This window comes from Aedes aegypti, chromosome 3, assembly GCF_002204515.2.
Source record: "Aedes aegypti strain LVP_AGWG chromosome 3, AaegL5.0 Primary Assembly, whole genome shotgun sequence".
Classification (NCBI taxonomy): Eukaryota; Metazoa; Arthropoda; class Insecta; order Diptera; family Culicidae; genus Aedes; species Aedes aegypti.
The window spans coordinates 73880546-73907454 of record NC_035109.1 but is presented as its reverse complement, the minus strand read 5'-3'; the positions used below and the strand labels follow the sequence as shown (position 1 = coordinate 73907454).

General features: G+C 38.9%; 1 protein-coding gene across 3 annotated transcripts in view; it reads left to right on the top strand.

Annotated features, from left to right (window-relative positions):
* The window catches only part of LOC5567387 (protein neuralized), a 120103-nt gene extending 102657 nt beyond the window's left edge, over positions 1-17446 (top strand). For 2 of the 3 annotated variants that reach the window (XM_021848864.1, XM_021848863.1), the window contains 2 exons: positions 14073-15679; positions 15797-17446. In XM_021848864.1, coding sequence (XP_021704556.1) covers positions 14073-15679; positions 15797-16135 — 1946 coding nt within the window. In that variant the 3' untranslated portion in view covers positions 16136-17446. Of the gene's footprint in view, positions 1-9207; positions 9998-14072; positions 15680-15796 lie in introns of those variants that run through there. The other variant, XM_021848862.1, reaches the window with a different exon arrangement.
* Positions 17447-26909: the final 9463 nt, after the last annotated feature.

Sequence of the window (26909 nt, the reverse complement as noted above, 5' to 3'; positions counted from 1 at the left end):
ACAAGAGTCGGTTGTAAAAAATGAAGCAAATTGGTGGAACCATTTTTGAGTAATGAGCCTTTATGTTTTTATGTTATGTTTCCACTCCGGCCCAACAAGATCTTGAAAACTTCAAAAAACATCATATTGTAATTTTTAGATTCATTGGACACAACTCAACCGACGATTTTTCTCAGAGAAGCTCTTTATAACTAACATTGTATAGACCACATTTTATTTTTTTGATATATTTACTAAATACAAAACGACGGCCACACAAATTTTATATGGCAAGTGTCGGTCACCCAAGGAATATAGGAATCTCTTCAAAACCAGATGACTGGTGGTCAATATAGACTAGACTGGCCCTTAAACAAAAAAGTTGTAAAATTCAACGGGGCACCCCCTAAATAAGTGCCTTAGGGTAAGAAAAAAGCTCTCTCAAAATTTCAACTCAATTGGTTGATTCACCGACTGGCGCATTCAGTTCGAAGTTTGTATGGAATATTCGTTTTAAATATATTGAAAATTGACCCTATGTCACTGTTTTGTTCCGTATACTAGTTGATCGCGTTCAATTGAGCCCAGAATGATAAATTCACTAGTTGATACCCTAATGAACATAGTTGCAGAAAGTTGTATCTGGATTTAAGCTCATTTTAATTAACCTTTCAGTTGTTGAAAGTTAGGCTTAGATCAGCACTCCCGTACAATCACATATATGCATGCGCCTTATGCCACAGCTTGCCCAGCGTCATAGGTGGCTATGATGCGCTTAGTGGCTACCACCAAGCTATGTTGAAGAAATGCTAAGCAGTATTGCAAATCTACTTCAGATAGTTAAAAAACCAAACTTTCTCAATTTTAATCATGATACAACCTTCTACAATATTGTTAGCTATGGTATGAAGTAGTGTTTTTGACATTCTAGGTTCAATTAAACGTTATCAACAATTTTCCTGAACCAAACAGGGGATGATGTGCTGTTTCCCATATGTTTGAGCTGAAAATCTCATATTAACTTCAATTCAATTGCGCCAACTCATGGAACGACTTTAATTCAATTGCGCCAGCTCATGGAACGACCAAATGAGCTGAAACTTTTAGGAAGTCTTCCTTTAACCTTAAGGAATAATCCGGGGGGTGCCCCGTGGAATTATACAACTTTTTTTTTCTCCCATACTGAGATGGGCCAGTCTAATATAGACACAGATTCAGAAACTTTCCAAGGCTGGTAGCGAGTTACTTTTTAGTGACTTGGTCACTTTTTTAAGCCTGTCACTTTAAAGTCTCTTTTTTGAAGCCATTCCAACTAAAGTCACTTTTTTCAACTTTACTGAGCTAAATTTTCAAGACCTATGACAAAATTATGAGACGGCCCTTAATTAAAAATATGCATCCTAATTATTCTCTTTGTCTTTCAAATTCGTTTTATTAATCAAACCATCCTTGTATAAAGCACATTACTTCTTCCAAATTCTAAAAAATCTATAATATAGCTATTTAACACTGAATCGCAAAATAAGGAATAATTAAATATTTAATGTTCTATTTGAGAGTAAAACGTATCATACTTGTTAGGACAGACTTTATCAGACGGAAACAAACCTTTAAAAATGGCCGGATAGATCTTAGGGATGGTCGAAAAAGTCCAAATTTAGCGTGACATAAATTTCGACTTTTTCGACCAACTCCCCCCCTTGGAACGTTTTTTTGTATGAGTCCTCTAAACAAATTACAAGGCTTGTCACGCTATGCCAGACCACCTCCAGTGGAGCGTGATATAATTTGTGTACGACCCCATTAGAGGGATTCCACGGAGGCATGCAAGTCGATTCTGATCGACCATTTCAAAAATATCTGAAACTTTGCACAGTTTTTCAGTTCCATCTAAATCGTCATTTTCCGATATCAAATCTTCAAGTTGAGTCACGACTAACTTTTCAAAAGGGTGTATGTGAAAATGGTTCAAAAATATTCAAAAAGCTGCACAGCAAAAACGGTTCGTTCGATTGTTAGACAACTAAAGAAACAAAGTTAGACAACTAAATAAAGATTCCAAAAAAAATACACACAGTAAAAAAATTTTTTTTTGCATTAAAAAACATCACAAAATTTTTAGGACCGCAGTTTGTTGCTGAATTTTTTGTTAAGGGTACCACATGAGGTTAACAAGTTGTTTTCATGATATTTTATTTAATTATTCATAACTATTATAGCATCTATTAGAAAGTTAGACGCGATCCAGTGTTGTGATCTAAAGTCTTGATAGTGCCATATTTTTTATTGTACGTAACTGAAGAAAAATTCTCTCAATAGTGTTGAAACCTTTTGATAAAAGAAACCTATAAGAAATCTAATATTGAAGACAAAAGCTACAAAAAAAGTTTTCTATACAGGTATACGACTAGTTTACCTGCAAAAAGTTTACCTAGTAGAGAACAAGGCGGGTCTATACCCAGGTGATCTAGTATACGTAAAGCAGGTCGGTTTTCTCGGCGCTGGTTTTCTCCACAAAGTTAAAATCTGATTACACCTGGGTATAGACCCGGCTTGGTAGAGAATAGACTTTGTTAATCATATTTGGGAGAAAGCGAGTAACTTCAACAACATCAAAAACATGATAGGTACATACCATGAACATACTCACGAAAAAGCTAAAAATATACTACCACTATGGTTATAAAAGATTTAATTGTAAAATTTTTCTTCAGTCAAGCAAACGACACCAAACTAGTCAGTAAAAACTTAAAAGTGATTTTGTTTATTAAAATCTAACGAGCAATATGAGTAGTCGCTTTCTCAACTGTTGCAGGCCGTTTGCAGAAAAAAAGTGTTCGAAAGAGCTACGAAATCTCACCGAAAGCACCATAGATAAACTGGAAGCGGCTGGTTATGCTCCAATGTCTACATTGAATACAAATTTACGCATTTGTACGTCCTGCCGTTTAAACGTTGACAAACGGGCAATCTGTACATCATCGGTGGATCAGGTTGCAGGAAGTTCGAAAACAACAACAACTGAGGAATTACTAGATGCACCGACAACAACTGAGGAGTTACCAGAAGTACCAAGTGCAGATAGTCTTGCCACGGTACCATCAGCGACATCTGTTTCAACAAATCAATCAGAAGATGAGTGCATCCAGAAGGTCAACATCGAACGCTTCAACGAAGGGATAGCTGGAATAAAAGTGACTCCGATTACATGGACGAAGATGGGTTACGTCAATTATCCCGAGAAAAAATACCGTGAAATCAACGAAGCTGTACGAAGAAACCTCTTCAAATTAGGACCTGAGGATGTGGAAAATACAGACTACGATGAGGTAATTATGAATATGAAGGAAAGGTTCTCGAATCTAGCCACGACAAGGAAAGAAAAATTATTGATTTTGTCGATGCTGCCAAGCTCGTGTTCTATTCAAGACGCCATTGATGAGTTCAAAACCAATAGAAATACAGCAAAAGAGGCAAAACAATTCAAAAATAACTGTCTTGCAACCAAAAATGCTAGGTCGAGTACTTCATTAACAGATGAGACAAAAGAAAAAATAATTCAATATTTTGAAGACGATGAAGTAAGTAGAGCTATGCCTGGCCAAAAAGATTATGTATCTGTAAAAAAAGATGGAAAGCGTCAAGCAATCCAAAAACGATTAATGATGACTACTTTGAAAGAAGCGTATACACGCTTCAAGGAAATTAACGAAAATATTAAGGTAGGTTTTTCCTCATTTGCAAGCCTTCGTCCAAGGCAATGCAAGCTTCTATCCAATTCAGGAACACATAATGTGCACACATGTGCACAACACACGAAAATATTAACCTAATCTTACATAGTTTGAAAAGAATCAATTTATCAAAGGATATTAAAATGTTAACTGGTAGTCTTTTGTGTGAAAATACAACATCAAATTGCTATCTACGATCTTGTTCGGATTGTCCAGATTCTTCATCATTGGAAAATACTTTGTTCGCTGAGTTTGAAGAAAATTATATTGATCAGTTATCATTTGAGCAATGGGTGACCACGGATAGGTGTGACCTAGAAACTATTGTAAAACCTGTAGATGAGTTTGTGTCATTTTTTTGCTTGAAATTAGAAAGTTTAATTCCTCACGACTTTATTAAAACAGAGCAATCCCGCTTTTTAAAAAATACGAAAAATACATTACAAGATGGTGAATTTTTAGTCATTTGTGATTTTTCTGAAAACTATAGCTTTGTATTGCAAGATGAAGTGCAGTCCCATCACTGGAACGTACAACAAGCTACAATTCATCCATTCGTTATTTATTTCAATGGAAGTACGCAAATTGAACATTTTAGTTTTATTGTAATTTCCGAAGATTTAAGACACGACTCAGTATCTGTAAATTTGTTCATTGCCAAAATGATTAACTTTTTACGCGTTGATAAGGATAAAGAAATCAGAAAGATATATTTCATATCTGATGGAGCAGCATCGCAGTACAAAAACCGTAAGAATTTTTCGAGCCTATGTCAATTTAAATCAAAGTACGGAATTGATGCAGAATGGCATTTCTTTGCTACGTCACATGGCAAAGGTCCTTGTGATGCTATTGGACGAACCATAAAGCGCATGGCCACAAGAGCAAGTTTAGCCAAAGAACGTGAGCATCCAATTAAAACTGCAAAAGAACTATTTGATTGAGCGAATCGCAGAAAAGAAGAAGATTTAACAAAATTATCATTTTGTTTTACTACTACTGAAGAGTACGAATTAACGGCATCAGAGCTCAGCGAGCAATATAATAACGCGAAAACGATCCAAGGAACCCAAAAATTTCACTGTTTCATTCCATTGTCAGAAAATAAAATTAAAGCAAAACTATACTCGAACTGTACTGATAATGATGCAAAAGTGTTCGATATTGTAAAAAAATTGAATAACAATAAATAAATAAATAAGTATTAATAAAATGTTTTCATGATCTCATAACGCATACCCAAATCCAAAACTTTTAAAGTTTATATATAACATTTAGAAACTCATCGATCATACTCTAAAAAAAAAAATATCCTGGTAAAAAAAAAATATTTTCGTGTAATCTGTTAATTCATTTTAATTTATACATATATACATATACATATAATATTTATACATATACATAATATTTATACATATAATATACATAATACTAATGAATACATGAAAACGACTTGTTTAATTCACGCAAGGCCCTTAACAATAAAATCAGCAACAAACTGCGGTTCCCGTAATAATTTACACCGAAAAAAAATTTTTTATTTCTACTAAATGTGAAAATTGTGACATGTTTGAAATGTTATAACTTTTTTGTTTATTGGTTTACCGTCACCAAATTTTTATGGTAGATAGTCTTTAGTTGTCTAACAATCGAACGAACCGTTTTTGCTGTGCAGCTTTTTGAATATTTTTGAACCATTTTCACATACACCCTTTTGAAAAGTTAGTCGTGACTCAACTTGAAGATTTGATATCGGAAAATGACGATTTAGATGGAACTGGAAAACTGTGCAAAGTTTCAGCTCAATAGAAAAAAATGAATTAAAAAATTTACCAAATATTGGTGCTGTTGCTTGGAATTACTCATTAGCTAGAATATACACAAGTTTTTTTAAAAAACGGTGTAAAAAAGACCTCGTGTTTTTTGACGTTTCATGACCATACGAATCAAAACAAAACATTATTTTACACGAAGCATCTATTTAGGAATGTATTTTATCAATTGTTACTAAACATATTTTTTAAAGAACCTCTTTCGACGTTTTTTGAGAATGATACCAAAACATATATTCATGGGTTAAAAAATTAGAATGTTAAAACAGAAATGCTTCAAAGATTTTATCGTTTTCATTGAATCTTTCATGAAATCATGCATGCTCTCTTCAAAGAAATGTGGCGAGTCGGATCCTCTTCTTGGCTTTTTTATTCACTTCGACAAAAGGTTTTTTCAAAGCCACATAGTTTACATTTGACAATAGTATGCGCGGTATTGAGGTGTTTCTATTGTATAGTTTATTACAATTCGACCGACTATAACCCCCAATGCTTTCCAATCGCCTTTATACTAAATGTTGATTCGGTCAAATGTACCTTCTATTCAACTTACTGATAGAAAATTTCAATGTCACTCAGGCTTATGTCAACCATTTGTTCTCTTTTAGACGGCGTTTGAAGGGCGCGTTGGTTTTAAGCAGTATTTCAATCATAGTCGATTTTCTATCATCATTTTCAATTTGAAATATTGATTAATGCCCAGGTATTCTATTTTCCGTAATCTAGATCTAGTTACACAAAATATTAACCTCATTAGGTGGAAGCTTTAAAGTAGAATCCAATAAAGCTAAATAGAAAGTATTCTTCTTCATCTATACGCTTATATTTTTTGAACTGAATCATAAATTCTTATCGACTTTAAGTCATGGAAAAGTTTTGGGACAGACTGAATTCAATTTTAGTGGTTTTCAAGATGCCATTTTTTGAGAAAAATCTACAAAATAGAATTCTTGGGTAATACACAAGACACAAGGAAAATATTGAAAATCTAATAAAAAATAATTATTTACGTGAATGTTAATTATACTGTTTGAAAAAAAAATGTAGGCAATATCTTGAAATTATGGAAGTACAATAAAATTTCCCAAATATGATACTCAACTAGACCTACTACCTGCAGTATTGAATATTCCCTATCATATAGGATATTCATCGTAAAACAGTATAATAGAATTGAAATAAAACTGATGACGGTTTGATTTTCAAGTCACTATTAGTCACTTTTTCGAAAATTGGAAGTCACTTATTTCTCAAATCTGGTCACTAAAATAAGTTTTTTCGGTACCATTTCTTGCTACCAGCCCTGAGAAACTAAATGAGTTGTTTTGAGTATTTGTGAAAAAATGGAGCCAAAACTATTGAGAATCAAAAAAGTTTTGTGAAAAATGGCGATTTGCATGTTTTTGGGAAGAAATAATCAAGCTGTCGGTAGAGAAGTTAAAGGTTGTTTTAAGGATTTTTGTGAGAGATTGAAACTGCTAGTACTCAGGAATTTTAAAAGTATTCTTCTTCTTCCTGGCGATACGTCCCCACTGGGACAGAGCCTGCTTCTCAGCTTAGTGTTCCTATGAGCACTTCCACAGTTATTAACTGAGAGCTTACAATGCCATTGACCATTTTTGCAGCGTATATCGTGTGGCAGGTACGAAGATACTCTATGCCCTGGGAAGTCCAAAAAATTTTCAACCCGAAAAGGTCGATTCGAACCCACGACCCTTAGCTTGGTCTTGCTGAATAGCTGCGCGTTTATCGCTACGGCTATCTGGGCCCCTAAAGTATTCCTTAGTTTTCAATTTCAATATTATCATTTATTAGAGTTTTCGCTTCAGATTCATTCGTCTCGATATAAGTTTAAAAAAATTTTCAATGTAAAATATTTTTATTGGAGTTATAAATGTGTACGAAATGGTTTAGGGTCATTCGTAATCAACGAAGATTTTGTTTTTGAGGAAAAGGCTTCCTTGATTTCCCTGGGCATAGATTATCGTCGTACCTGCCTCACGATATACGAATGCAAAAATAGCAACTTTGGCAAAGTAAGCTCTCAGTTAATAACTGTGGAAGTGTTCATAAAAACACTAAGCTGAGAAGCAGGCTCTGTCCCAGTGAGGACGTACTGCCAAGAAGAAGAAGAAGATCTTTATAAAACCCTGCCGAAGTGAATCAAAACTGTCAATAATAGGATCCGCATCTTTTCTCTTGAAAATGTTAAATATGGATTGATTCGGTATTATTAAAATGAAGATGCACCAAAGCCAAACCTCGAATATTCAAGAGCACATATATAGAGAAATAGACAACCGTTTGCGCTGACAATTTAATTCACTGCTCACTTGCTGGGTGTGACCAATACATCAAAATTTCAGAGTGAACGGTTGTCAAGTTCTTTAGATTTGTGCTCTTGAAAATTCGAGGTTTGGCTTCGATGAATTTTCACCTTAAAAACGTATTTCAAAGCAAAAAGTTGAGATATTTCAGGGCATTACTACAAATTTTCAAAACTGTCACGGAAGCACCTGCTAAGCCTTTGCGGAGCACGATATGGAAACCGCTGCACTAATAAAAAAGTTACAGCCCTTCGAAATTCTCTTAAACAGACAGAGGGTTAACATCATTTGTCCTATCAAACTTGCGAGAACAATATCAATATACTCCTAAATATCTATACACTAAACTGAAGTCCTTACAAAGTTCTCATGCGAGAAAATATGCAATCCCACGTCAAAATACGTCCCATACGGCAACTGCTTTTTCTTAAGAGATACATCTAACTGGATTTTTTTCAAAGCAGATGTACAGACCACTTTAACAGTTAATAAGATTTAAGCGATGAATTATTGAATTGGATAATTGCATTAGTATTGATATGTTTCTGCATACCTTTCTATAAAAGATAACAATTCAAATGCACGTGACGTGTGTTTTGAACATTTTTCTGCTGTAGCTGTGTAGTGGTAGTAGTTCACTTCTTTTTGGTGAAATAATTTGGATGTTGGCTGTACAATGTTTTGCGCTTCAATTATTTATAGTATGAGTAAAATCAAAATAGCAAAATGGCAAGTTCCGAAAAATTTGGTAACATTGAGTTTTACACAAATTCGTCGATCAATAGATTTAAAACCGAGATTAAAAATCAATCACAAAAAACAATTCTGGGGTATGGCTTTCTTGCAAATAAATTGTTCATTCTGGGGAATGGATTTCTGGCAAAAATCATTCTGGCCAATTGATTCTGGCAAATTTCATACAATCATACTGATCCGTTATCAAGTGGGGTACTTGTTTCGAAAGACAAAATACCCACTGGAAGCATTAACGTGTAGGTGTCTTTTCCACTCACTTGGTGCACCATTCGATTATTTATGGGTATGTCAGATTTTTTATTGTCGCAAAAACCTTTTGCCTTCTTTTATTTGGGATGCACTTCTCCCCCGGTGAAGCGAACTGCAGAGGATCGGAAACGCAAAGAGGAGGAAGGACGAAGCGGTGGAAAGCGAGCAGATGGAAGCATGAGTGAGCATATGCAACCAGCCGGCCTCAGCTTGCGCTCTTGGATTTCTGCTTTCGCTGTACATAAGCGTTGGGCTGCCACGTGAAAGAGCAAGCGAGAGGGCCAAAGCATTATGCTGCGCTTCGAGTCGAAATACGCCGGAGAGGTGGACTTCGATCGTCAGTTCTGAGCAAACCGTCCAACGGTAAAGACGTACAATTCGATCCGTCTCTTCAACTCGGTTTTGGGTTGTAAGGGAATTTAGTTCATAAGTTGTGGGTAGTTTCATCCTTGGCTTCGATTGCTAAAGGACTTTGGGTACGATCGCGGTCCGGAAGTTGCTTATCAGCTGACCAGTTTGCTATCGGGAGCAAGTGAACGTGTGCGAAGTGTTCAAGAGTACAGACTGTGGGAACCGAATGAAACAAGCATCAAACGCGAAACAATTTATCGTCATAAAGGAATACGCGGAGTAACAAGAAGATCCCAACCGAAGAGCATTAAGAAATCGTGAAGGAAGAGTTAAAAGAAAGTCGTTGAAAAACAAAACACAAGACGAACGATCGATTGATCGTGTGTGCGAACGTGCGCGAGCCCCCTTCTCACCCCCGCCTTGAATGCTTCGAGCCCAAGCGGAGTTTCTGTGAGTGTGGGAACCCCTTCAAGGAAAATAAACTGTTATGTGTGATTAATTCAGTCGCGCAACGCGAACTGTGTGTGTCTGTGCACAAGTCAGTGCCCGTGCAGTGAGTGCCTGAAGCGCCAAGTTTTTCCTCTCGGACACTAACCAAGGCCCCCCAAATCGTTGGCCCCTATGGGTGTACTGAACGTCGTGATCGGTTCCGGTGCCGGTGCAGTAGTCGAGTGCCAGCCGAGTTGCAAGAAGACCAACGACAACATCTTCTCGCCCATCAAGAACAAGATGAAGGTCCTGAAGAAGATCAAGAAACGAATGGGACTAGGTTAGTAGCTTTGGTTTTCCTCTCTAGCGTTAAGTGCATCGTCTGTAGACAACGCTTGCAGTCAGAGGCAGCTGCAATTTCCCGAACCCCTCGCGTCGTCAACGGTGTGTAACGAACTTTTTCCCCCTTAGCATCGCGCCGGTTCTAGTTCGTTAGCTCTGTCTGGCGGCAAGCCCGGTGGGCTGCGAAGGGATGGGCGAGATGACGCGGTGAAAGGGCCTTCCATTCATACTTACCGAAGCGAGCCAGTTCCCCTTTGATGGGTGCTCACTGGGTTGTAACATTATTGCGCACCGCCGCTGACTGAGCGTTGTGTTTTTTTCCCGTTGGAATCGGTTAGCACCATTACCTTTGCCATGTTCGGCCGGTATAATGGGGTATAGTTGAAGTGCTAACAAATTGCAGTTGGGAAAGGGGTTTTGTTTTCTGGGACGAATCAGTTTTTTAAGGCTTCTTCGGTGCCGAATTTCACTTCGCAACTCTGATTAACACTGTTTGTGGGTTTCAGACGTGTAATTAGTTTTCTGGGAGTTTGTTGATCGAGAGTTGATGAAAATGTTTAGAGAGTTGATCTATGTGTTACATGGTTTCAACAGGCCTGCATTGGTTCCACAATGAATAATCTATAGAGTAAAGAACTACTTGGGCACGGGAGTTTCTTTGCCACATTACCTGAATGTAATAATAAAATACGATGCATGTTATTATGCATATATTATATATGTTATTATTTATATGGCACAATATGAGCTCGGTAGCCTTGAAAACGCCTGCTGAAGTAAATCAAAAGTGTCAAGAAAAAGATCCTACACCCTATGTAGAATTTTGAATTTTAACTGTAGAAATGTGACATCAGCTACCATGCGTACACCATTAGACTCAACGCGTGATACTTTGAAGTTGCTAGAAGAAAAACAGTCTTTCGAAATCTCTTACAGATAAGTTATTTAATCGTATTTATAGATGAAAATTAGGTTAAACGTTCTCATCCGTTATCGTAGGTAAAGATTTTGTACAAATCTCTGTCTTTTAGGTGAAATTGACACATCTCTTAATGGTCGAGAATTGTTCTGGTCACGTCTTGAAAGCTAAGGAATACAAACGGATTATTGACTGGACACCTACCTACACCCTGCAGAAAACTCCCTTCTTGTAAAGCAAAACCAATCGCCTTATTTAGGCTTATATGCTTATTATACGGCTAATTTAAGGCATGTCAGCTGTATAATGGCTACTGATTACTTGGGTATTTTGTTTTGGTTTTCACTGTTCAATCGCTAAATAGCAAAATCATCGGGAAAAATCCCGCAAAAATAACATTTTTTTATCGCTGTACAAAATGTTTGTATAGATTGAACGTTTACATTTGCAAGTGGCGCAGTACCACGTGACGATTCTATTTTTCATCGGTCGAACTGAAAATAACGCGTATTAAATTAAATACAGGATTTGAGCTGAGAAAGCATGAAAAACATCATTGCCAGACACGGCCTAGTTGATCACGGTCCATACACATTTTAAAAAAATGTATGGGCAAATGACCACGAGAAGGAGGAGGAGGTCTGGAATAGAAAAAATTATTATCACGTGTTTAATGGATAGCCCCTAATATAAATTTTCCGTCTATGCAAAGCACATTAGCTCTTAAACTCACCAGTCCATCCTGTCGGTCATCCCGTTTCGCTAGCCGGACGTCCAAATGTGTTACGCTTCCATGCCCCTGGCCCAAGATAACACACAAAAACGTCCGGCTCGGTCCCGGATGACGACAACGGCGCATTCCTGGCTGTTTGTAATGTGGATGACGATAAGTTGCCGCCACGCCAAGTCTCGGGGCCTGGATCTCGATCGCCGCCATTCAGTTCAAGTCGTCGAGTTACGCACATCGGAGTTTCTCAAGCGTGCTTCCTTCCTGGCCTCGTTGACTCCTCCTTCCCCATGTTCAGTTGGACGAATCCCCATCAGAATTCCTCCGGACGTCGCCTCCACCGTCGAGTCCAGCCGCCGCCGCCGGTCGCCGTCACTGAACTCTGCTGAATAATAATAATAACAAATAATTAATTCGCTCATGCGATGTGATATAAAATGGTTTTCTTCCACTTGTCGCCCTGTTCGTTTGCTGCTGCTCCGGTTAGGTTCAGTTCAGTCCGTTTCCCGGTATGTGCGCCTCCGTTTCACATCAAATTTTTATTGCATTTCTACTGGAAACAGCGACACGGAATGATGGCGGCGACGACGGCGGCGGCTATTGGTGGCGACCTGCCAGCAGAGAGAACTAACGGTGGGAACCTCGATCGTCTTCGTCATCCAATCTGATTATTATTCCGACACCGAAGCAGCTCTACAGTAGTTCTTGTAACAAGGTTAGCCACCTCCCCAATCTTACCCCCGCGGCCGTCAGTGCAGGGAAAGTGCATCTGGCGGCGGAGTGCGGTGAAATGTCGCACGCGTGCTTACAAGCCGCCGCCGAAGTGACGCGACGGCAGCGGCGGCGACTTAGACGCGTGGCGCGCGATCGCATACATAACCCAGAAATGAAAATCCGATAATGAAAAACGCAATCAAGACGAGCGTGCTGTATAGTCGATTGATTTTCTTGATTGGCGTTTCCATCGTACCGTCGATCCACGGTTATGTATAACTCATTGATATGGATCAATGCTGACCTCAACACAGAATTTCTCATTAAATAGATTTGCAATAACGCCAAACACATTTCATCTATGCCAAATATTATTCTATACAGCATTGCGATCAATTATAATAGACGCCATATCGTATCCACTAGTTACCTCTCGAATAAGTTTTAGTGGTAGTGTTCTGATTCTTAATAGGTATGGGTATTGTTCGCTTTACAATAATGATCCTCCTTTTTCACTGAACCACATCTATAAGATGACCAACATACCCTTAGTTGATCCATAACTGTGGGTTGACTGTAAGACGCGCGCCATAGCGAACCGTTTCACGCATGACCACCAAGAGGAAATTGGAAATAGTTTTTCTTCGATCAAAATCAGCGACTTTCTCCTACAAAGCGCAGATGTTCCAACATATGATCTTCTTCGTCTTCTTACAAACGAACGCAAAGATCGTCATCCTTTGCGTAGACTTTTCAAATTTTATTTTTCCCGAATTTCAACCCCTAGAAGAGATGATGGAAAAGCCAGCTGTCCGCATAAGCATCGGAAGACAGACTTCCTTTCGCCTTGGAGGGGTTCTCCTAGCATGCAGTCGGAAAGCATAGATGGAGAAGAATCGTAAAAGCCGTCCCTTCGTGCGACGTTTGCTTCGCATTGCCTTACCACACTTACCTATCCAGAGCAACCTCTCGGTTTCGGTTATTTACATTTTCAATCAACATCTGCCTCTGTTCTCGCCTCGCCTCGCCCAGGACGGACTACGGTCTCCGAAGGGATTTTTGCGTAATGGATTGCGTCGTTTTTTGGGAAGAATGTGAGGGCGTAGTGCAAAGAGCTCCGTTGAACAGCGAGGGTGAGCATGCGAAACAGTACAGATGTATATAATTAAACTATGGATTTTGAGAGATTTGGGGCCCTTTGGGACATGTCTGGATTAAAAGCCCTTCAAGATTTGGGACGATTCGGCGACAGATCGTAATATGCAATACGTGTCACTGACGACAAATGATGTTTGATTCTTATCGTACGCGACCACGACGACGACGGAGACGGCGAACGGAAGCCATTAAGACATAATTGAACGGAAGGCAACGGTTCAAACGTTAAGCACGTGTGATGTATGTTCATGCCGCAGGAATTAAACGACGGCGAGGGGAAATTGAATGAACGCATACTTGAGCCCCTCATTCCGTACGTGCTCAATCGTCTTGCGGCGGATGTCGAAAAAATGGAATATGAACCCGTCGGTGGCACCACTTACGCCGCTCATGCATATAGGCCAAAGGAAATCGGAAGTAGCATTTCCGATCTTTCATCATTCTTCCCTCTAGTTTTCGTCGTCGCATTGTTTAGTTCTAGTTTGAACGATTTCACCTGCGCTTACCCCTCGATACTAGCTTTACTAACCTAAACCTTTTCTCCTTCCATTACAGCTCCTCGCAGTGCATCATCCTGTCCGGGCCCGAACAATCTACCGCCGCTTAAATTCCACTACGTGCACGGCGACAACATTCGGATCTCACGTGATGCCTCCGTAGCGCGGCGTTACGAATCCTTCTGCAAGGGAATCACATTCAGCGCCCGGCCGGTACGGGTCAACGAGCGAGTCTGCGTCAAATTCCTCGACATCTCCAACAACTGGAGTGGAGTCATCCGGTTCGGATTCACTTGCAATGACCCGGCCACGTTACGTGGCAATCTGCCAAAATATGCATGCCCAGATCTTACCAACAAACCCGGATTCTGGGCCAAAGCTTTGAATGAGCTATACTGTTATCGTAACAACGTACTGTTCTACTACGTCACAGCCTCCGGAGATGTCCACTTTGGCATCAACGGAGAAGAGAAGGGAGTATTCATCACCGACGTCGACTCCCGTGGCCCATTGTGGGCCGTCATCGATGTCTATGGCAATTCTACAGCAATTGAGTTCCTAGATTCGCGAATTTACATGTTCCAACAACAGCAACACCACCAGCATCATCATCATAATCATAATCAGCAGCAACCAGCACCAAGCCAGTCCTGCGGTCGTCGTTCGGCCGATCAAGAAATTGTACCTCAGTTGGAATCTCTTAGCATCAATCAACACAACCAGCAGCTGCTGGAAGAACGTCCAGTTCCTACGACGGCAGTTGTCAGTTCAGCTGCTAGCATGCGCTATAATAGCCCAGCTCCTGGACTACTACCTCTCCCATTCCATCCAATCCGAGGACGTAACATCAAATTCTCCCCCGACCGTACGATAGCTACCCGTGCTGAAACCGAATTCTGTCAAGGATACGTATTCGCGCCCCATCCAATCAAGATCGGTGAGCGGCTCATCATTCAAATTCTTAAAACAGACACCATGTTTGTGGGATCTCTGGCTCTTGGACTGACGTCGTGTGATCCAGCTACCTTACAGCTCTCCGATCTGCCAGATGACTCGGATCTACTATTGGACCGTCCGGAATACTGGGTCGTTAGCAAAGATGTCGCTTCCACGCTGGTCCGTGGCGACGAACTTTGCTTTTCCATCTCAGTGAAAGGAGAAGTGACCATCAGTAAGAACGGCGGAGCTCCATCTGTGATCATGCACATCGATCAGAGCCTACAGATGTGGGCTTTCCTGGACGTCTACGGATCAACCCAAAGCGTCCGTCTATTCCGTCACGCAATTCCCACTCCCGTTTCGACCGCTTCCTGTTCGGCACTGTACCCAGAACACCGATCCATGACCGCTTCGGCAAGCCAACGTAGCCTACAGGTTCAACCCACAAGCCAACAAGCCCATCCAACCACGACGGCCACCATTCGGCCCGATATGATACAAATCAACCCTGGTGGTACAGTTCTGGTGGTGAACCTTCCCCCAACGGATGTCATATCTCCTGCTTCCTCGCAACCTTCGGTACAGCAAGCCCAGGCCACCATCGTGTCCCGTGGTTTACCGAGCTCCGCTTCAACGCTCTCGGTGCCGCTTTCTACTCTATCGCTTTCCTCGCATTCCGGTTCGACCGGAACGGGCGATCATGTTTCGGCTTACAGTTACGCAGAGGTAAGAATCTGTTCTTATATTTTGTTGGACTATTAGTCTGAGGCTTTCCTAAGTTCCTAATCAAAATATTTTGCCACAAAACTAATCCCAAATTTTTCGTTTCCGCTTATCTTGCAGCCAATGCCGTCCTACAACAATGCATCAAACTATAACACTCTTGCGGCGGCGGCGGCCGCCACAGCAGCCAGCAGCAGTTCCCTCTCTGGGCCAAGCAGTTCCTGTTCCTCCACGCCACTACCCACCCCCTCGATGGGGGTAAATCCTCCGATCTACAGCTCGACCGGCGTCGACTGTACCATCTGCTTCGAGAAACCGATCGACTCCGTTCTGTACATGTGCGGTCACATGTGCATGTGCTACGACTGTGCAATCAAGCAGTGGCGCGGAATCGGCGGTGGACACTGTCCGCTGTGTCGGGCCGTCATTCGAGACGTTATTCGCACCTACAAATCCTAAATCGGTAAGGAAAACCCCGCTGCGGGACGGTGGCGGTAGCCGGCACCTCTCTCAATCAGTCAGTCACGATACCAAAAACATGCACGATCCATTCAAACTAAATGACGGTAAGGAAAGGACGGCTACAATTGTGAATGTGATTTTAAACCTAAAAAAAACACTTAAGGAAATGAATGAAACGAAGAAGCGTAACTCGGAAAGCGAACACACACATTGTGTACATTTGGAAACATTCTGGTCAAAATTAAAGCACTTATATTTTATGCGCGAGTAAATTATTAAGTTGTCAAAATTTCTCTCACCGGTTCCGATGGGAGCAGAGAAGCCAAGGCATTATGCGGGAAGGGAATTGTTGGCCTACATTGGGCCATGTTTAGTTTCGTTTTCTGTCGAAATCGTTGACGAATGCATTATCTAGTGTGTAAGGTATTTTCTTTGTTTTTCGTAGGAAAGAAAATAAATAACTAATCAAACCAAAAATCTCAAATTTGCATAGTCGTTACTAGAGCAAGAAACAAAATCTAAATTTTATTAGAAGGTCAGTAAATAATTGCCAAAAACGTACATCACTTCCAAACTGCAATCGTAAATAACAAAAGAAACAAACGTGACCGAAAACTATTAATGAGTGAGAAATCGCAGAGCAATGAAATTCAAATTAAACTTTTTTCTTTAAAAACACTGCACATTTAAGCTTTTCATCCCATTTAATTTCTCAATCACGATCGTCATTAAGCGAAATCAGAAAAGGCTAAACCTAATTTACAAAATTAATACTTTCTAGTCAAGCGAAAATTTAAATATATAGTAGCAGAGAGCGATAATCCCAAAGGAAAATTTACGTTATAAGTAACACATGCCGCCTGGTCGGAAACTGGACCTTGTCCCTCCCGTTTCGTCCGGTTGCTTTCCCCCAGGGGCACCTTATTTATTCACTTGCGTCCCATTTATCTGCTTAGTGATAACTTATCTCTCAATCCCAAGACTCCCTGTCAGTATGCATAACTAATACAAATATATATAGCAAGAAACCTTCCTTGCTGTTCAAGGACGAAAAGGAAGGAAACGAAACGAAGGAAACTGCGAGTATTGAAGCTCTAATATGCTCGGGGCAAGTGTCGCTCAAAGGGGCAAACATTATGGTAATATTACAGTAGTATTAGTGTGGGATAGAGAAACAGATAGTTGACACATTCTATTAATTTATTGTTATGAACGCATTTACAATTAGGAAGAAAATATTTTTTAAAAAGTTAGCTAAATGATAAAACAGCTAGAGAATATATCATCTCGACAGTGCTAAAAATTAAACTACTGGTAGAATTATTATGCAAGATATCACAATCCTTCTCCGTCGAGTTTTGCTAGTTTACATCCACTGTGAATCACAGCCTGTGACCATTTCAAAACAAAAATATTCGAGCACACATCCGCTCGAGAACATTCCAGCTTTGATGTTTCCTTGACAATTGAATGTGTTTTTGATAACGTGTTTTCCGATGCCGTATTGGAAGCTACACAATATCATGAGCTGCTATCAGTGATTACCAATTGGATTCGTCAAAATGCACAATATCTCTTCTCGAAATTATGTCAGGCAACGGTTTGAACATTGAATACTTGGTGGGTGCCCTCAAGGGGGAGTCTTATCATCATAGTTGCGGAGTATCGTATGATATTGAGAGAACTATGCGAATTTTCGACGGGTTTGTTAGCATTTTTTACTCCAGCGCACTAAACAGCGTTGCAATCTTGCGCCCTGTGATTAAAAAAATTCTGACAAACTTGCTTCTTGTCGTCTTCATTCACAGAATTTTTTTTTCTATCTTTATTAACGAGATTTTTAGCCCTGGGCTAGTTCATCTCGGGACCAACGGCTTTACTTCCCTTCCGAAGGAAGTCGTTACTGAAATTTTTAGTGACTATCTCGGGGATGGGATTCGATCCCAGGTCCTCGGCGTGAGAGATGTTCATTCAGAGAAGAGAGGATCGATGAAGAGACATCGACCATGCGACTTACGCCCTTATTCTAGCACACGCTTGATGTTACAAGGGACCAGATTCGGCAGGGCTAATCCTCTGCAGCCAACTCTTGGTCGGCGCGCCATAGGCGCTGCAATTCTAACATAATGTGAGGGACAGCCGTAGTTACAGCATTCCAGCACTCGGCATCCGCACACATTCTCTCTATAATATTGTCGGGGGACGTGTCCCCTCCGCATGTAGCGAGCATGCGACCTCTCACAACAATCTTACACTTTCGGTATTAGCCAATGGGTCCATCTACCTTTAGTAGAGTTATCCCAACCTCTGAGCGTTCTTTACACGCGTTGCGGACTCCTCTAGTGCCTCTTTGGTTCAAGCATTGAACATCTTCCTTGATGATGAGCCTGATGGGCGTTATCCCGGCTGTGATGCACACGGCCTCTTTAGAAACCGTTCGGTATGCACTTGTTACTCTTAAGCACATGATCCTATACGTGCTTTCCAACCACTTTAGGTTTTTACCTTTTGACCAGATTGGTCCTCCGTACCTTAGTATGGATAGCGCCAAGCTTGCCACGAGCTTGCGTTTGCTGGCAAATACAGCAGAGCTGTTAGACATCATCCTCAATAGCGCCGCTATAACAGTAGATGCCCTTTTACAGGCATATTCAACGTGGCTAGCGAAGCAGAGCTTGTCATCGATCATTATCCCAAGATGCCTAAGGGATCGCTTGGACTCTATGGTGCAATCACCTACCGAGATAAGTGCCCGTTGCTTTGACTAGTGGTTGCTGATCACCACCACCTCAGACTTGTGACGGTCCAGTTCTAGTTTTCTAGACTCCATTCACGACCGACTGGATAGCGTCTACAGTAGATTAACCTTTCCTGAATTCAAACTGGTTGTTGGACAGGCCGGCCGCACCTTCATTACACGGTACTAGCCTGTTGAGGAACTTCTCCAATAACTTGCCCGTCGTATCTAGTAGATAGATAGGTCTATACGCCGACCGGTCACCTGGTGGTTTCTCCGCCTTTGGTAGTAGCACCAATTTCTGTCGCTGTCACCCTTCATGCTTTTACATCCGGGAAGATTCCTTGATGTAAAAGCATGAAGCGTTGCATCGTGGTTCTGAAGATGTCCGCCTTGACTGTAGCTTCTGAAGCAATATTCGGGATACCTTCGGTTCCCGGTGCCTTGTTTGACGCGAATGATTTCACGATTTTTGCCAGCTCTTCGTTCGTCACCCTCACGGGAAGAGTACATCGATTATTGATCGCAGAAACTCAGGCAACTTCTCTTGGGGCGCTATGGCACCTTTGGTCTTAGCCATTACCACTCTGTAGGCGTCATCCATGGACTAACAAATTAAATATTATTAGGAATACAGCAATCTGTGGCTGAACCGCACAATCCAAAACTACATAAATGATAAACTCACTTAAGGAGAACTGTTTAAATGATAATTGTTCAGTTATTTCGTATGACCCTGAGCATATCAAATTAACGAGATAGGGTAGAAGCACTTGTTTTTACTATAACGCCAATTGTAGCTATATTGGATTACACATCGTTTTTCACAAGAAATTAATATGAAACATTTTGTGTTCAGTAGAACACCCACATGTTAGAGCTACATTCATGAATTCGTCCAAAACGATCCAAAAAATAAAAGAAATAATAATTTTCCATATAATTTTAGCTTTCTAGGGGAAGTGGTGGTAAAATAAACAGGGATGGTAATGGATTGGTTGGATGGATGGTTCGGGTCTTGAGGTTTTTCAGTGAGGTGAATATCGTTATGATCTGATGTCAATTCCGGAAGTGCAATGAAAATTTTCAAAAATATTTGTTTTGCTCACGTTTTTTGCATGATGTTCATTTTACCACCAACAGCTGTTTATTTTAACCACATAGTGCAGGTAAAATGAACATTTGCATCGTTTGTTGCTATCGATAAAAATATGTGAAAATTTGGCTATTTTAATCTGAATTCATGTCGCTGCTTTAGATAACATCCCTACCTTTGATGTTGCGCAATAGAACTACTGAAATTCCTCGTTTTACTATTAGAAGCAAGAAGATATCCTTAAGGTGCAATTAAAAATGAAGCAAATGTCAAAAATTAAAATGCAGTTTTCACCCTTGAAATCAACAAATCCAAAAAAATAAAAACACACAGCCTTTCTATTTTGGAAATAAAACAGCTGTGTGTTTTTATTTTTTTCGATTTGTCGATTTTAACGACGAAAACTGCTTTTTCACTTTTGACATTTGCTTAAGGTGTTCATTTTACCACCCCTTTCCCTACACCAAATTGGCCAGGGTATTCCTCATTTGGCCACTCTCAGCGGAAATCAATGTGATTGGCCAATTTTGGAATCAAAGTAAAATATGTGGCTGAAACTGGTTTCGGTGGCCAATATTACCCAACATGATTTTCAATACTAATATAAGGTTTCTGCTTAAACTACTAAGACACACAGAATGAATTGAAGACTACTAAATTATCATATGGCGAAATAGGGGACCATTATGGCCATAACTGGTACTCCTACCCTATATTCGATACATAACATGCAGGGCTTTTCGTTTATTGGCTATAAATATTTTCTCTTAGGGTTTCCAAAACCGGTGCTTCTACCCTAAGTAAAATAATCTTTTGAGAGACGCCCTGAAGAAATTCTAGTAAATAACATAGAAAGAATTCCTGGAAAAAATTATGGATTTATTCCTGTACATATCTTTGCAAGGATTCCTGACGAATTCTCAATCTAAATTTCAGAAGAAATCCATGGGAAAATTTGAGGGAATCTATGTAGCTTTTCCTGAAGCAATTCTAATTTTATTATTGTTTTTTTATTATTGAATTTGAAGTAAATGAGTCGTCAATCAACACTATAAATTGACATCTTCTAAATAACTCTGACAATTTTCAGGAAACCTGCATTTTTATTACAAGAATGATCTAAAGTTGTCGTAAAATGTCTCAGATGTAATAAACTTTAATGTACCGGTTAAGGGCCGGATCCTATTCCCGGCATTTTGGATTCACTTCATGGGATTTTTAAGCTATTGGTCTTAAAAAAACTGCAAGAATTTCGCGCATCCTCGAGGATACCTGAGAAAGTCTCTCAGATCTTGTGAAACCGTTGATGATTATCGGGAAAATCTTCATCAAACTCCTGTGAATATCTTTGACAAATAGCCGGGGGGAGTTGGAATCATACCAATTACCTGATCTGTAAGATGTTTTGTTGGATTTTGGCAAATCGAATTCCTTATTCAGCCATTCCATGAAAAACCGATCTAGTGGGTCTTCGAATTCCGTGCAAATTTGCTATTTTGTTCCTTATCCGAAATAAGGATACACGTATTTTTGGATTTTTTGATTAGGGTGACCATTTCCGAAATAGGGTGACCAGAAAAATCGCGATTTTTCCAGATTTTTATTTAAAAAAAATTATAACTTTTGAACCGTTTGACCGATTTTCAATCTTTTTGGACGAAATGAAGGCTAAAAATTGTATTTTTTACATGAAAAAACTCAATAGTTTCCGTTTTTCGTGTTTTGAAGGCCTCGGGACCAAAGGGGTTATTGCTGCAAAGTTCAGAAAATTTTACGTAAAATGTCAAATTTTCAGCGATGTATGTTTTTTAGTTTTTGAGATATATTTTTTGAAAATAAAAAATCAGTCTTTTTTCATCGGCACACACTGTAGATCTCAGCGCATTAGATTTGTATTGTTTAAAAAAAATCATAACTTTTGAACAGCTCAACCGAGGTACAATCTTTTTTATGGAATGAAAGCTTAAGGTCTCAACTTTTCAGAAAAAATAGAAAAAAATAGAAAACTTTGAAAAAAAATTTTTTTTCACATTAAAATATATGAACATTTCTAAAAAAGCTAGAAATTTTTATAATTTTTCACTTTTAAACATATATTTATCAGATTTTTCAATTTTGTCTGAATAGTTGAAATTTTAAGCTTTCATTCCATACAAAAAGATTGGAACTCGGTTAAGCTGTTCAAAAGTTATATTTGTTTTTAAACATTACAAATCTAATGCGCTGAGACCTACAGTGTGTGCCGATAAAAAATGACTGATTTTTTATTTTCAAAAAAATATATCTCAAAAGCTAAAAAACATACATCGCTGAAAATTTGACATTTTACGTAAAATTTTCTGAACTTTCAAGAAAAAATGAGAACAGCGATAGCCCCTTTGGTCCCGAGGCCTTCAAAACACGAAAAAACGGAAACTATTGAGTTTTTTCATGTAAAAAACACAATTTATGTGAAATTTTATATTTTTCCTGAAAAGTCAAAATCTTTAGCCTTCATTTCGTCCAAAAAGATTGAAAATCGGTCAAACGGTTCAAAAGTTATAATATTTTAAAAATAAAAATTTTGCAAAATCGCGATTTTTCTGGTCACCCTATTTCGGAAATGGTCACCCTAATCAAAAAATCCAAAAATACGTGTATCCTTATTTCGGATAAGGAACAAAATAGCAAATTTTCACGGAATCTGGAGACCCACTAGATCGGTTTTTCATGGAATGGCTGTATTGATATATTGATATTGGAGATATTGAAGAGATATTTTGTAGATTCATAGTCAGGTAACATTTTGAATAATAGCCAAGTAACATTTAGCTGAATAACAGCTTATTCAGCTGAAGTATACTTGTGAGTTATTTGTTCAGCCCTAATTCAGCAAACATGTTTGTTGGGTAGAAAGGTACTTATTGGCCACGAGGTTTCCAGAGACTTATATCAGAATTATTGCATTACCGGTTTTTTTTTTCGGTATTCCTTCCATTATCAATTCATTATGAGATTTTTCCCTAAAATTTCATATCGTAAGCATCAATTTTTAGGGGTCCTCGAGATGTTTTGTAGAACTTTAAAAAGGGTAACAGCTTCAAAATGGTTGGGAAACCTCTGATGGAAGTAAATGGTAGGATCAAATACAACTAAGAAAACGCGGTGGGAGGTAAGTAGATGTTATGCGCATATTAGGAGGGATTACTGTACTGAAAATCAGTTCCAAAGTGAACGATAGAGTTTTGCCACAGAATGCTTTGCCACTGAGAGCAAATTGTTTCCAAAATCTTGAAGCTCTACCAATTGATAGGGAGCATGCCTCTGGAGCCGATACCAGATTCCTTGCAGCAGATGTAAACTAAAGACTCACTAACAAGCTTGATAAATAACAGCAGTGAACGAGAGCCTCAAAGAGAGAGCGCTGATGAAACCCATTTTTCTCGCTTATATACCATAAGGGGTAGGTGTTTTAGTTTACTTGCATGATTAACGATCCCCGACCATCTGATCTGCAATAATGTCCTCCAGGTTCAGAGCTTGTTTATATGAGTTTTATCAGGCAATAATGTTCCCCGATCTGATCAGAGTTGTAGCAGAAGTTGATAAACAGTTTCTCATGATGTGTTGCGAATCATGATTGTTACAGAGAGCGAGATACTCTAAATTTTCTAGGAATTCAATCTCTGTCCGTGGTATTAAAGTAGCTGTTCGGCCACCTACTATGGTTTGTTAGGCAATGTCTATTTCAAGCGTCGATATTAACTCCTTTGTCCGTGATATTGTTCATTCATTTTAATAACACACACTGCTTCATTTTTCATAAACATGTATTTCTTTACAGCATTGCGATCTTTTATTCATTTCTTTGGAACAGTTGCATTCGTTTTCTTCCCGCTTTTCTAATTAGTAATTACGTGTACACAACTTTCATTCGCGTCTGAATTCATCCATGCGCCAGGATCGCTTCTCGCCACAACCGCTCGTTTCCTACGCCGTCCGTAATCCGTCTAGATTCAATTGAACAATTTTTACATGTATATAACCGAGCTGTACATATTAAATTCTACGAAAATAAATTCCTTCCTTCGACTCTCTGTTTTGAAACTCTGTTCCGATCTGCCTGCATATCTTCGTTTATCTCCTCGATTCGACTCTCATTGCTAGATGTCAGACAAGGACAATCTTTGAATTTTCATCTAATTCTATAATTTTTGCTTGCCTGTAAGTAGGATTTTTTTCTCTGCTGCCTCTGTCTACAGAGTGCAGCCGAATGTACGATAACTTGTTTTCAATTTATTACTTAATGTGTCAATAACTTTTCGCGTTTCTCTATAATAACTGTTACTGTTTCATACTCTGTTTGCTACGCACTAGAGATAAACTTTGGTGGGAGAGAATTGCCGGTAATCTGTTGTTGATTCGGTTTGTTTCACTTGTTGCGATCTTATTCAGCTAAGGTTGACTTTTGTGTTCGGCATGACCGTTGCATTATAAGCAGCTTCATGCACAGGTACATTAAGAACTGGTTTCCTCTTACTTTGTCACAACTCAATAGGTTTCAGCTTTTGTATGGATTTGCAACTAATTTTTAGGTTTACTCGTTTATTTGCATATTTTTCGCTGTTGGGTTAGTTTCTTTTTGTTCGGTTACTAGTACGCTGTTTTCATATTACTTCAACAATATACATATGTTTGGCCAATTGCTTGAAATATAAGACTCGTGAGTTTTATTTACATATACTGCTTAGCTAAACTAGCGTTAATTGTCTCTCGATTCTTCTTTTTTTTGCAAGACTAAAATCTTGCTAACGTTTCAACAATACGTACTTCTTTTCGGTCAATTAGGTAGATCAGTCGAAATAAGTGTAAACTGTTTTGAGTTGTTTTTGCTAGAAAGACAAATACTAGCTACGGGTACAGTGTAAACTACTTTTTACGTGGCACCGTGTACAACTCTTATAATAAACGAGAGAATTTAAAGTGGATAACTGTGAATGACAAAACCTTCTTTGGCGAAAGAAGGCTTTGAAGTTTTTCGGAATTATTCACTCCATACAAAATATAGGAGAACCAATGTCTTACGAATTATGTCATTGAAATGGAAAATTGGAGAATATTTCTATATAGGGTAACGGTCGTATTTTGGACTCCCTAAGGAAGTGATTTTAGTTTTTTGTCCCAATTAATTAATTGCACAGCGTAACCAAGCCAAAGAACGTGCCAAAATGTAGAGAAAACCTTCCTCTACGAGATAAAAATGCTCATACAGTCATGTAGGATCCAAAAACCGTCGGATATAATTGAATTGTGTGTTTTTCATTATTTTGGACACACCAATACATGTTGAACCCTCAAAGTATATATTTTGGACACCTGGCATTTTTATCGTTTGGCGACAAAGTCCACGACACTGGTTGTATAATATGCTTGCCCATAGTCTAATCAATCCATTAACAATGGAAAACTGAAGAAATTCTACGCTTTTAGTTCAGGAATTTGAAAAAAGTTTTTGTTTACCTTTGAAAAATTTCTGATTGCTTCAATTTTTGTGTGCAACGTGTTGTAACGGTTGCATAGATGAAACGATTAAATTAAATTAATTTCAGATCAAATAAACACATTTTCTATGTACAACCGGTTGATGCAAGTGCGGAATAGTTTCTATCTTTCCAAATGGCATGCGAATTGAGTTGGTCTTTCGATTTAAACTGGGAAAGTTCTGTGGGCTTCGTGGCCGTGCGGTTAGTGTTACCAAGCATTTAGCCGCATCGCGTCAAGGAGTGTGGGTTCGATTCCCGCCTCAGCCAGAAAACTTTTCGACAGAAAACGTTTTTCGACTGTGCCACTGGGCGTTGCATGCTAGTCCGTTGTCTAGTGTGGTGCTTCCTTCAAAGGGCAAATCGTCCACTGGAAGCATTAACGTGTATGTGTCTTTAAAATGACCCAGGGGGTCCAAAATATATTGGTCACCCTGCTTATCTCAACATGTAAACGTGTCAGTATATTGCCAAAATCTAAGACCTTGCTTATAATCCCATAAAATAGGATCATCAATTACCTTTCCAATCCTCAATTATGAATACAGGAGTATAAGTACTTAAAGGAATTCCGAAAACGATTTCTGACAAAATTTACGAAGAGTTCCAGATAACGTTCTCGATAGAATTTATGAAATATAAAAAAATAATTTTTGTTAGGAATTCGAGGAAAAACTTTGAACTTGTGGAAGAATATCGTTGAAAACTCGCTAATATTTTCCCAAATTACATATCTGATGGAAATATATCGTGTTCCACAAATAGGAAATATATAAATTATCCAAATATTTCATATTCGAAAATGGAACAAATTTCGACTCAGCTGTAGTTTTGGCCCCATCCATACGATTTTAGCCTACTTTGTATGGAAATCCGAAAATTGGCACCGAATTTTTGTAGGTCGAAGATTAGTGCTTCTCCCCTATTATCTTTAGATCTTTCATATGTCATGTCAACCAAGTCAACATCATTATTCGTTTTATTGATGGTTTCGACAATAATTTAGCTTAAATTTCCTGAATAATTCCGCCTTAAAACTGATTGAGGAGTTTTACCAAACAATTTTGACTTGAGCGATCTTCCTTTCACTTCAAATTCCGCACACCTTTTCTTTAAATTCTTTAATATTGCTTTAGAAATAGCGTTAAAATTCTCTTATGCTCTAATAATCCAATATTTTGGAAACGAAAACATGTCTCCACATTTTGCATTAATATTCGCTAGGAGATTTCTTGAAAAATTTTAGGAAATATGAAAAAGTTTTCTGCAGGAAAATCCTTGCACAAATTGTAAATTTCTGTAGGAATTCTTGGAAATATTTCTGAGCAATCATAAAATAAAACGAGGAATTGTGTAATTTCGTGATAAACCTTAAATTGAGTTATTAGAGGAATTCAAGTGAATCTTTTGGAAAAATAT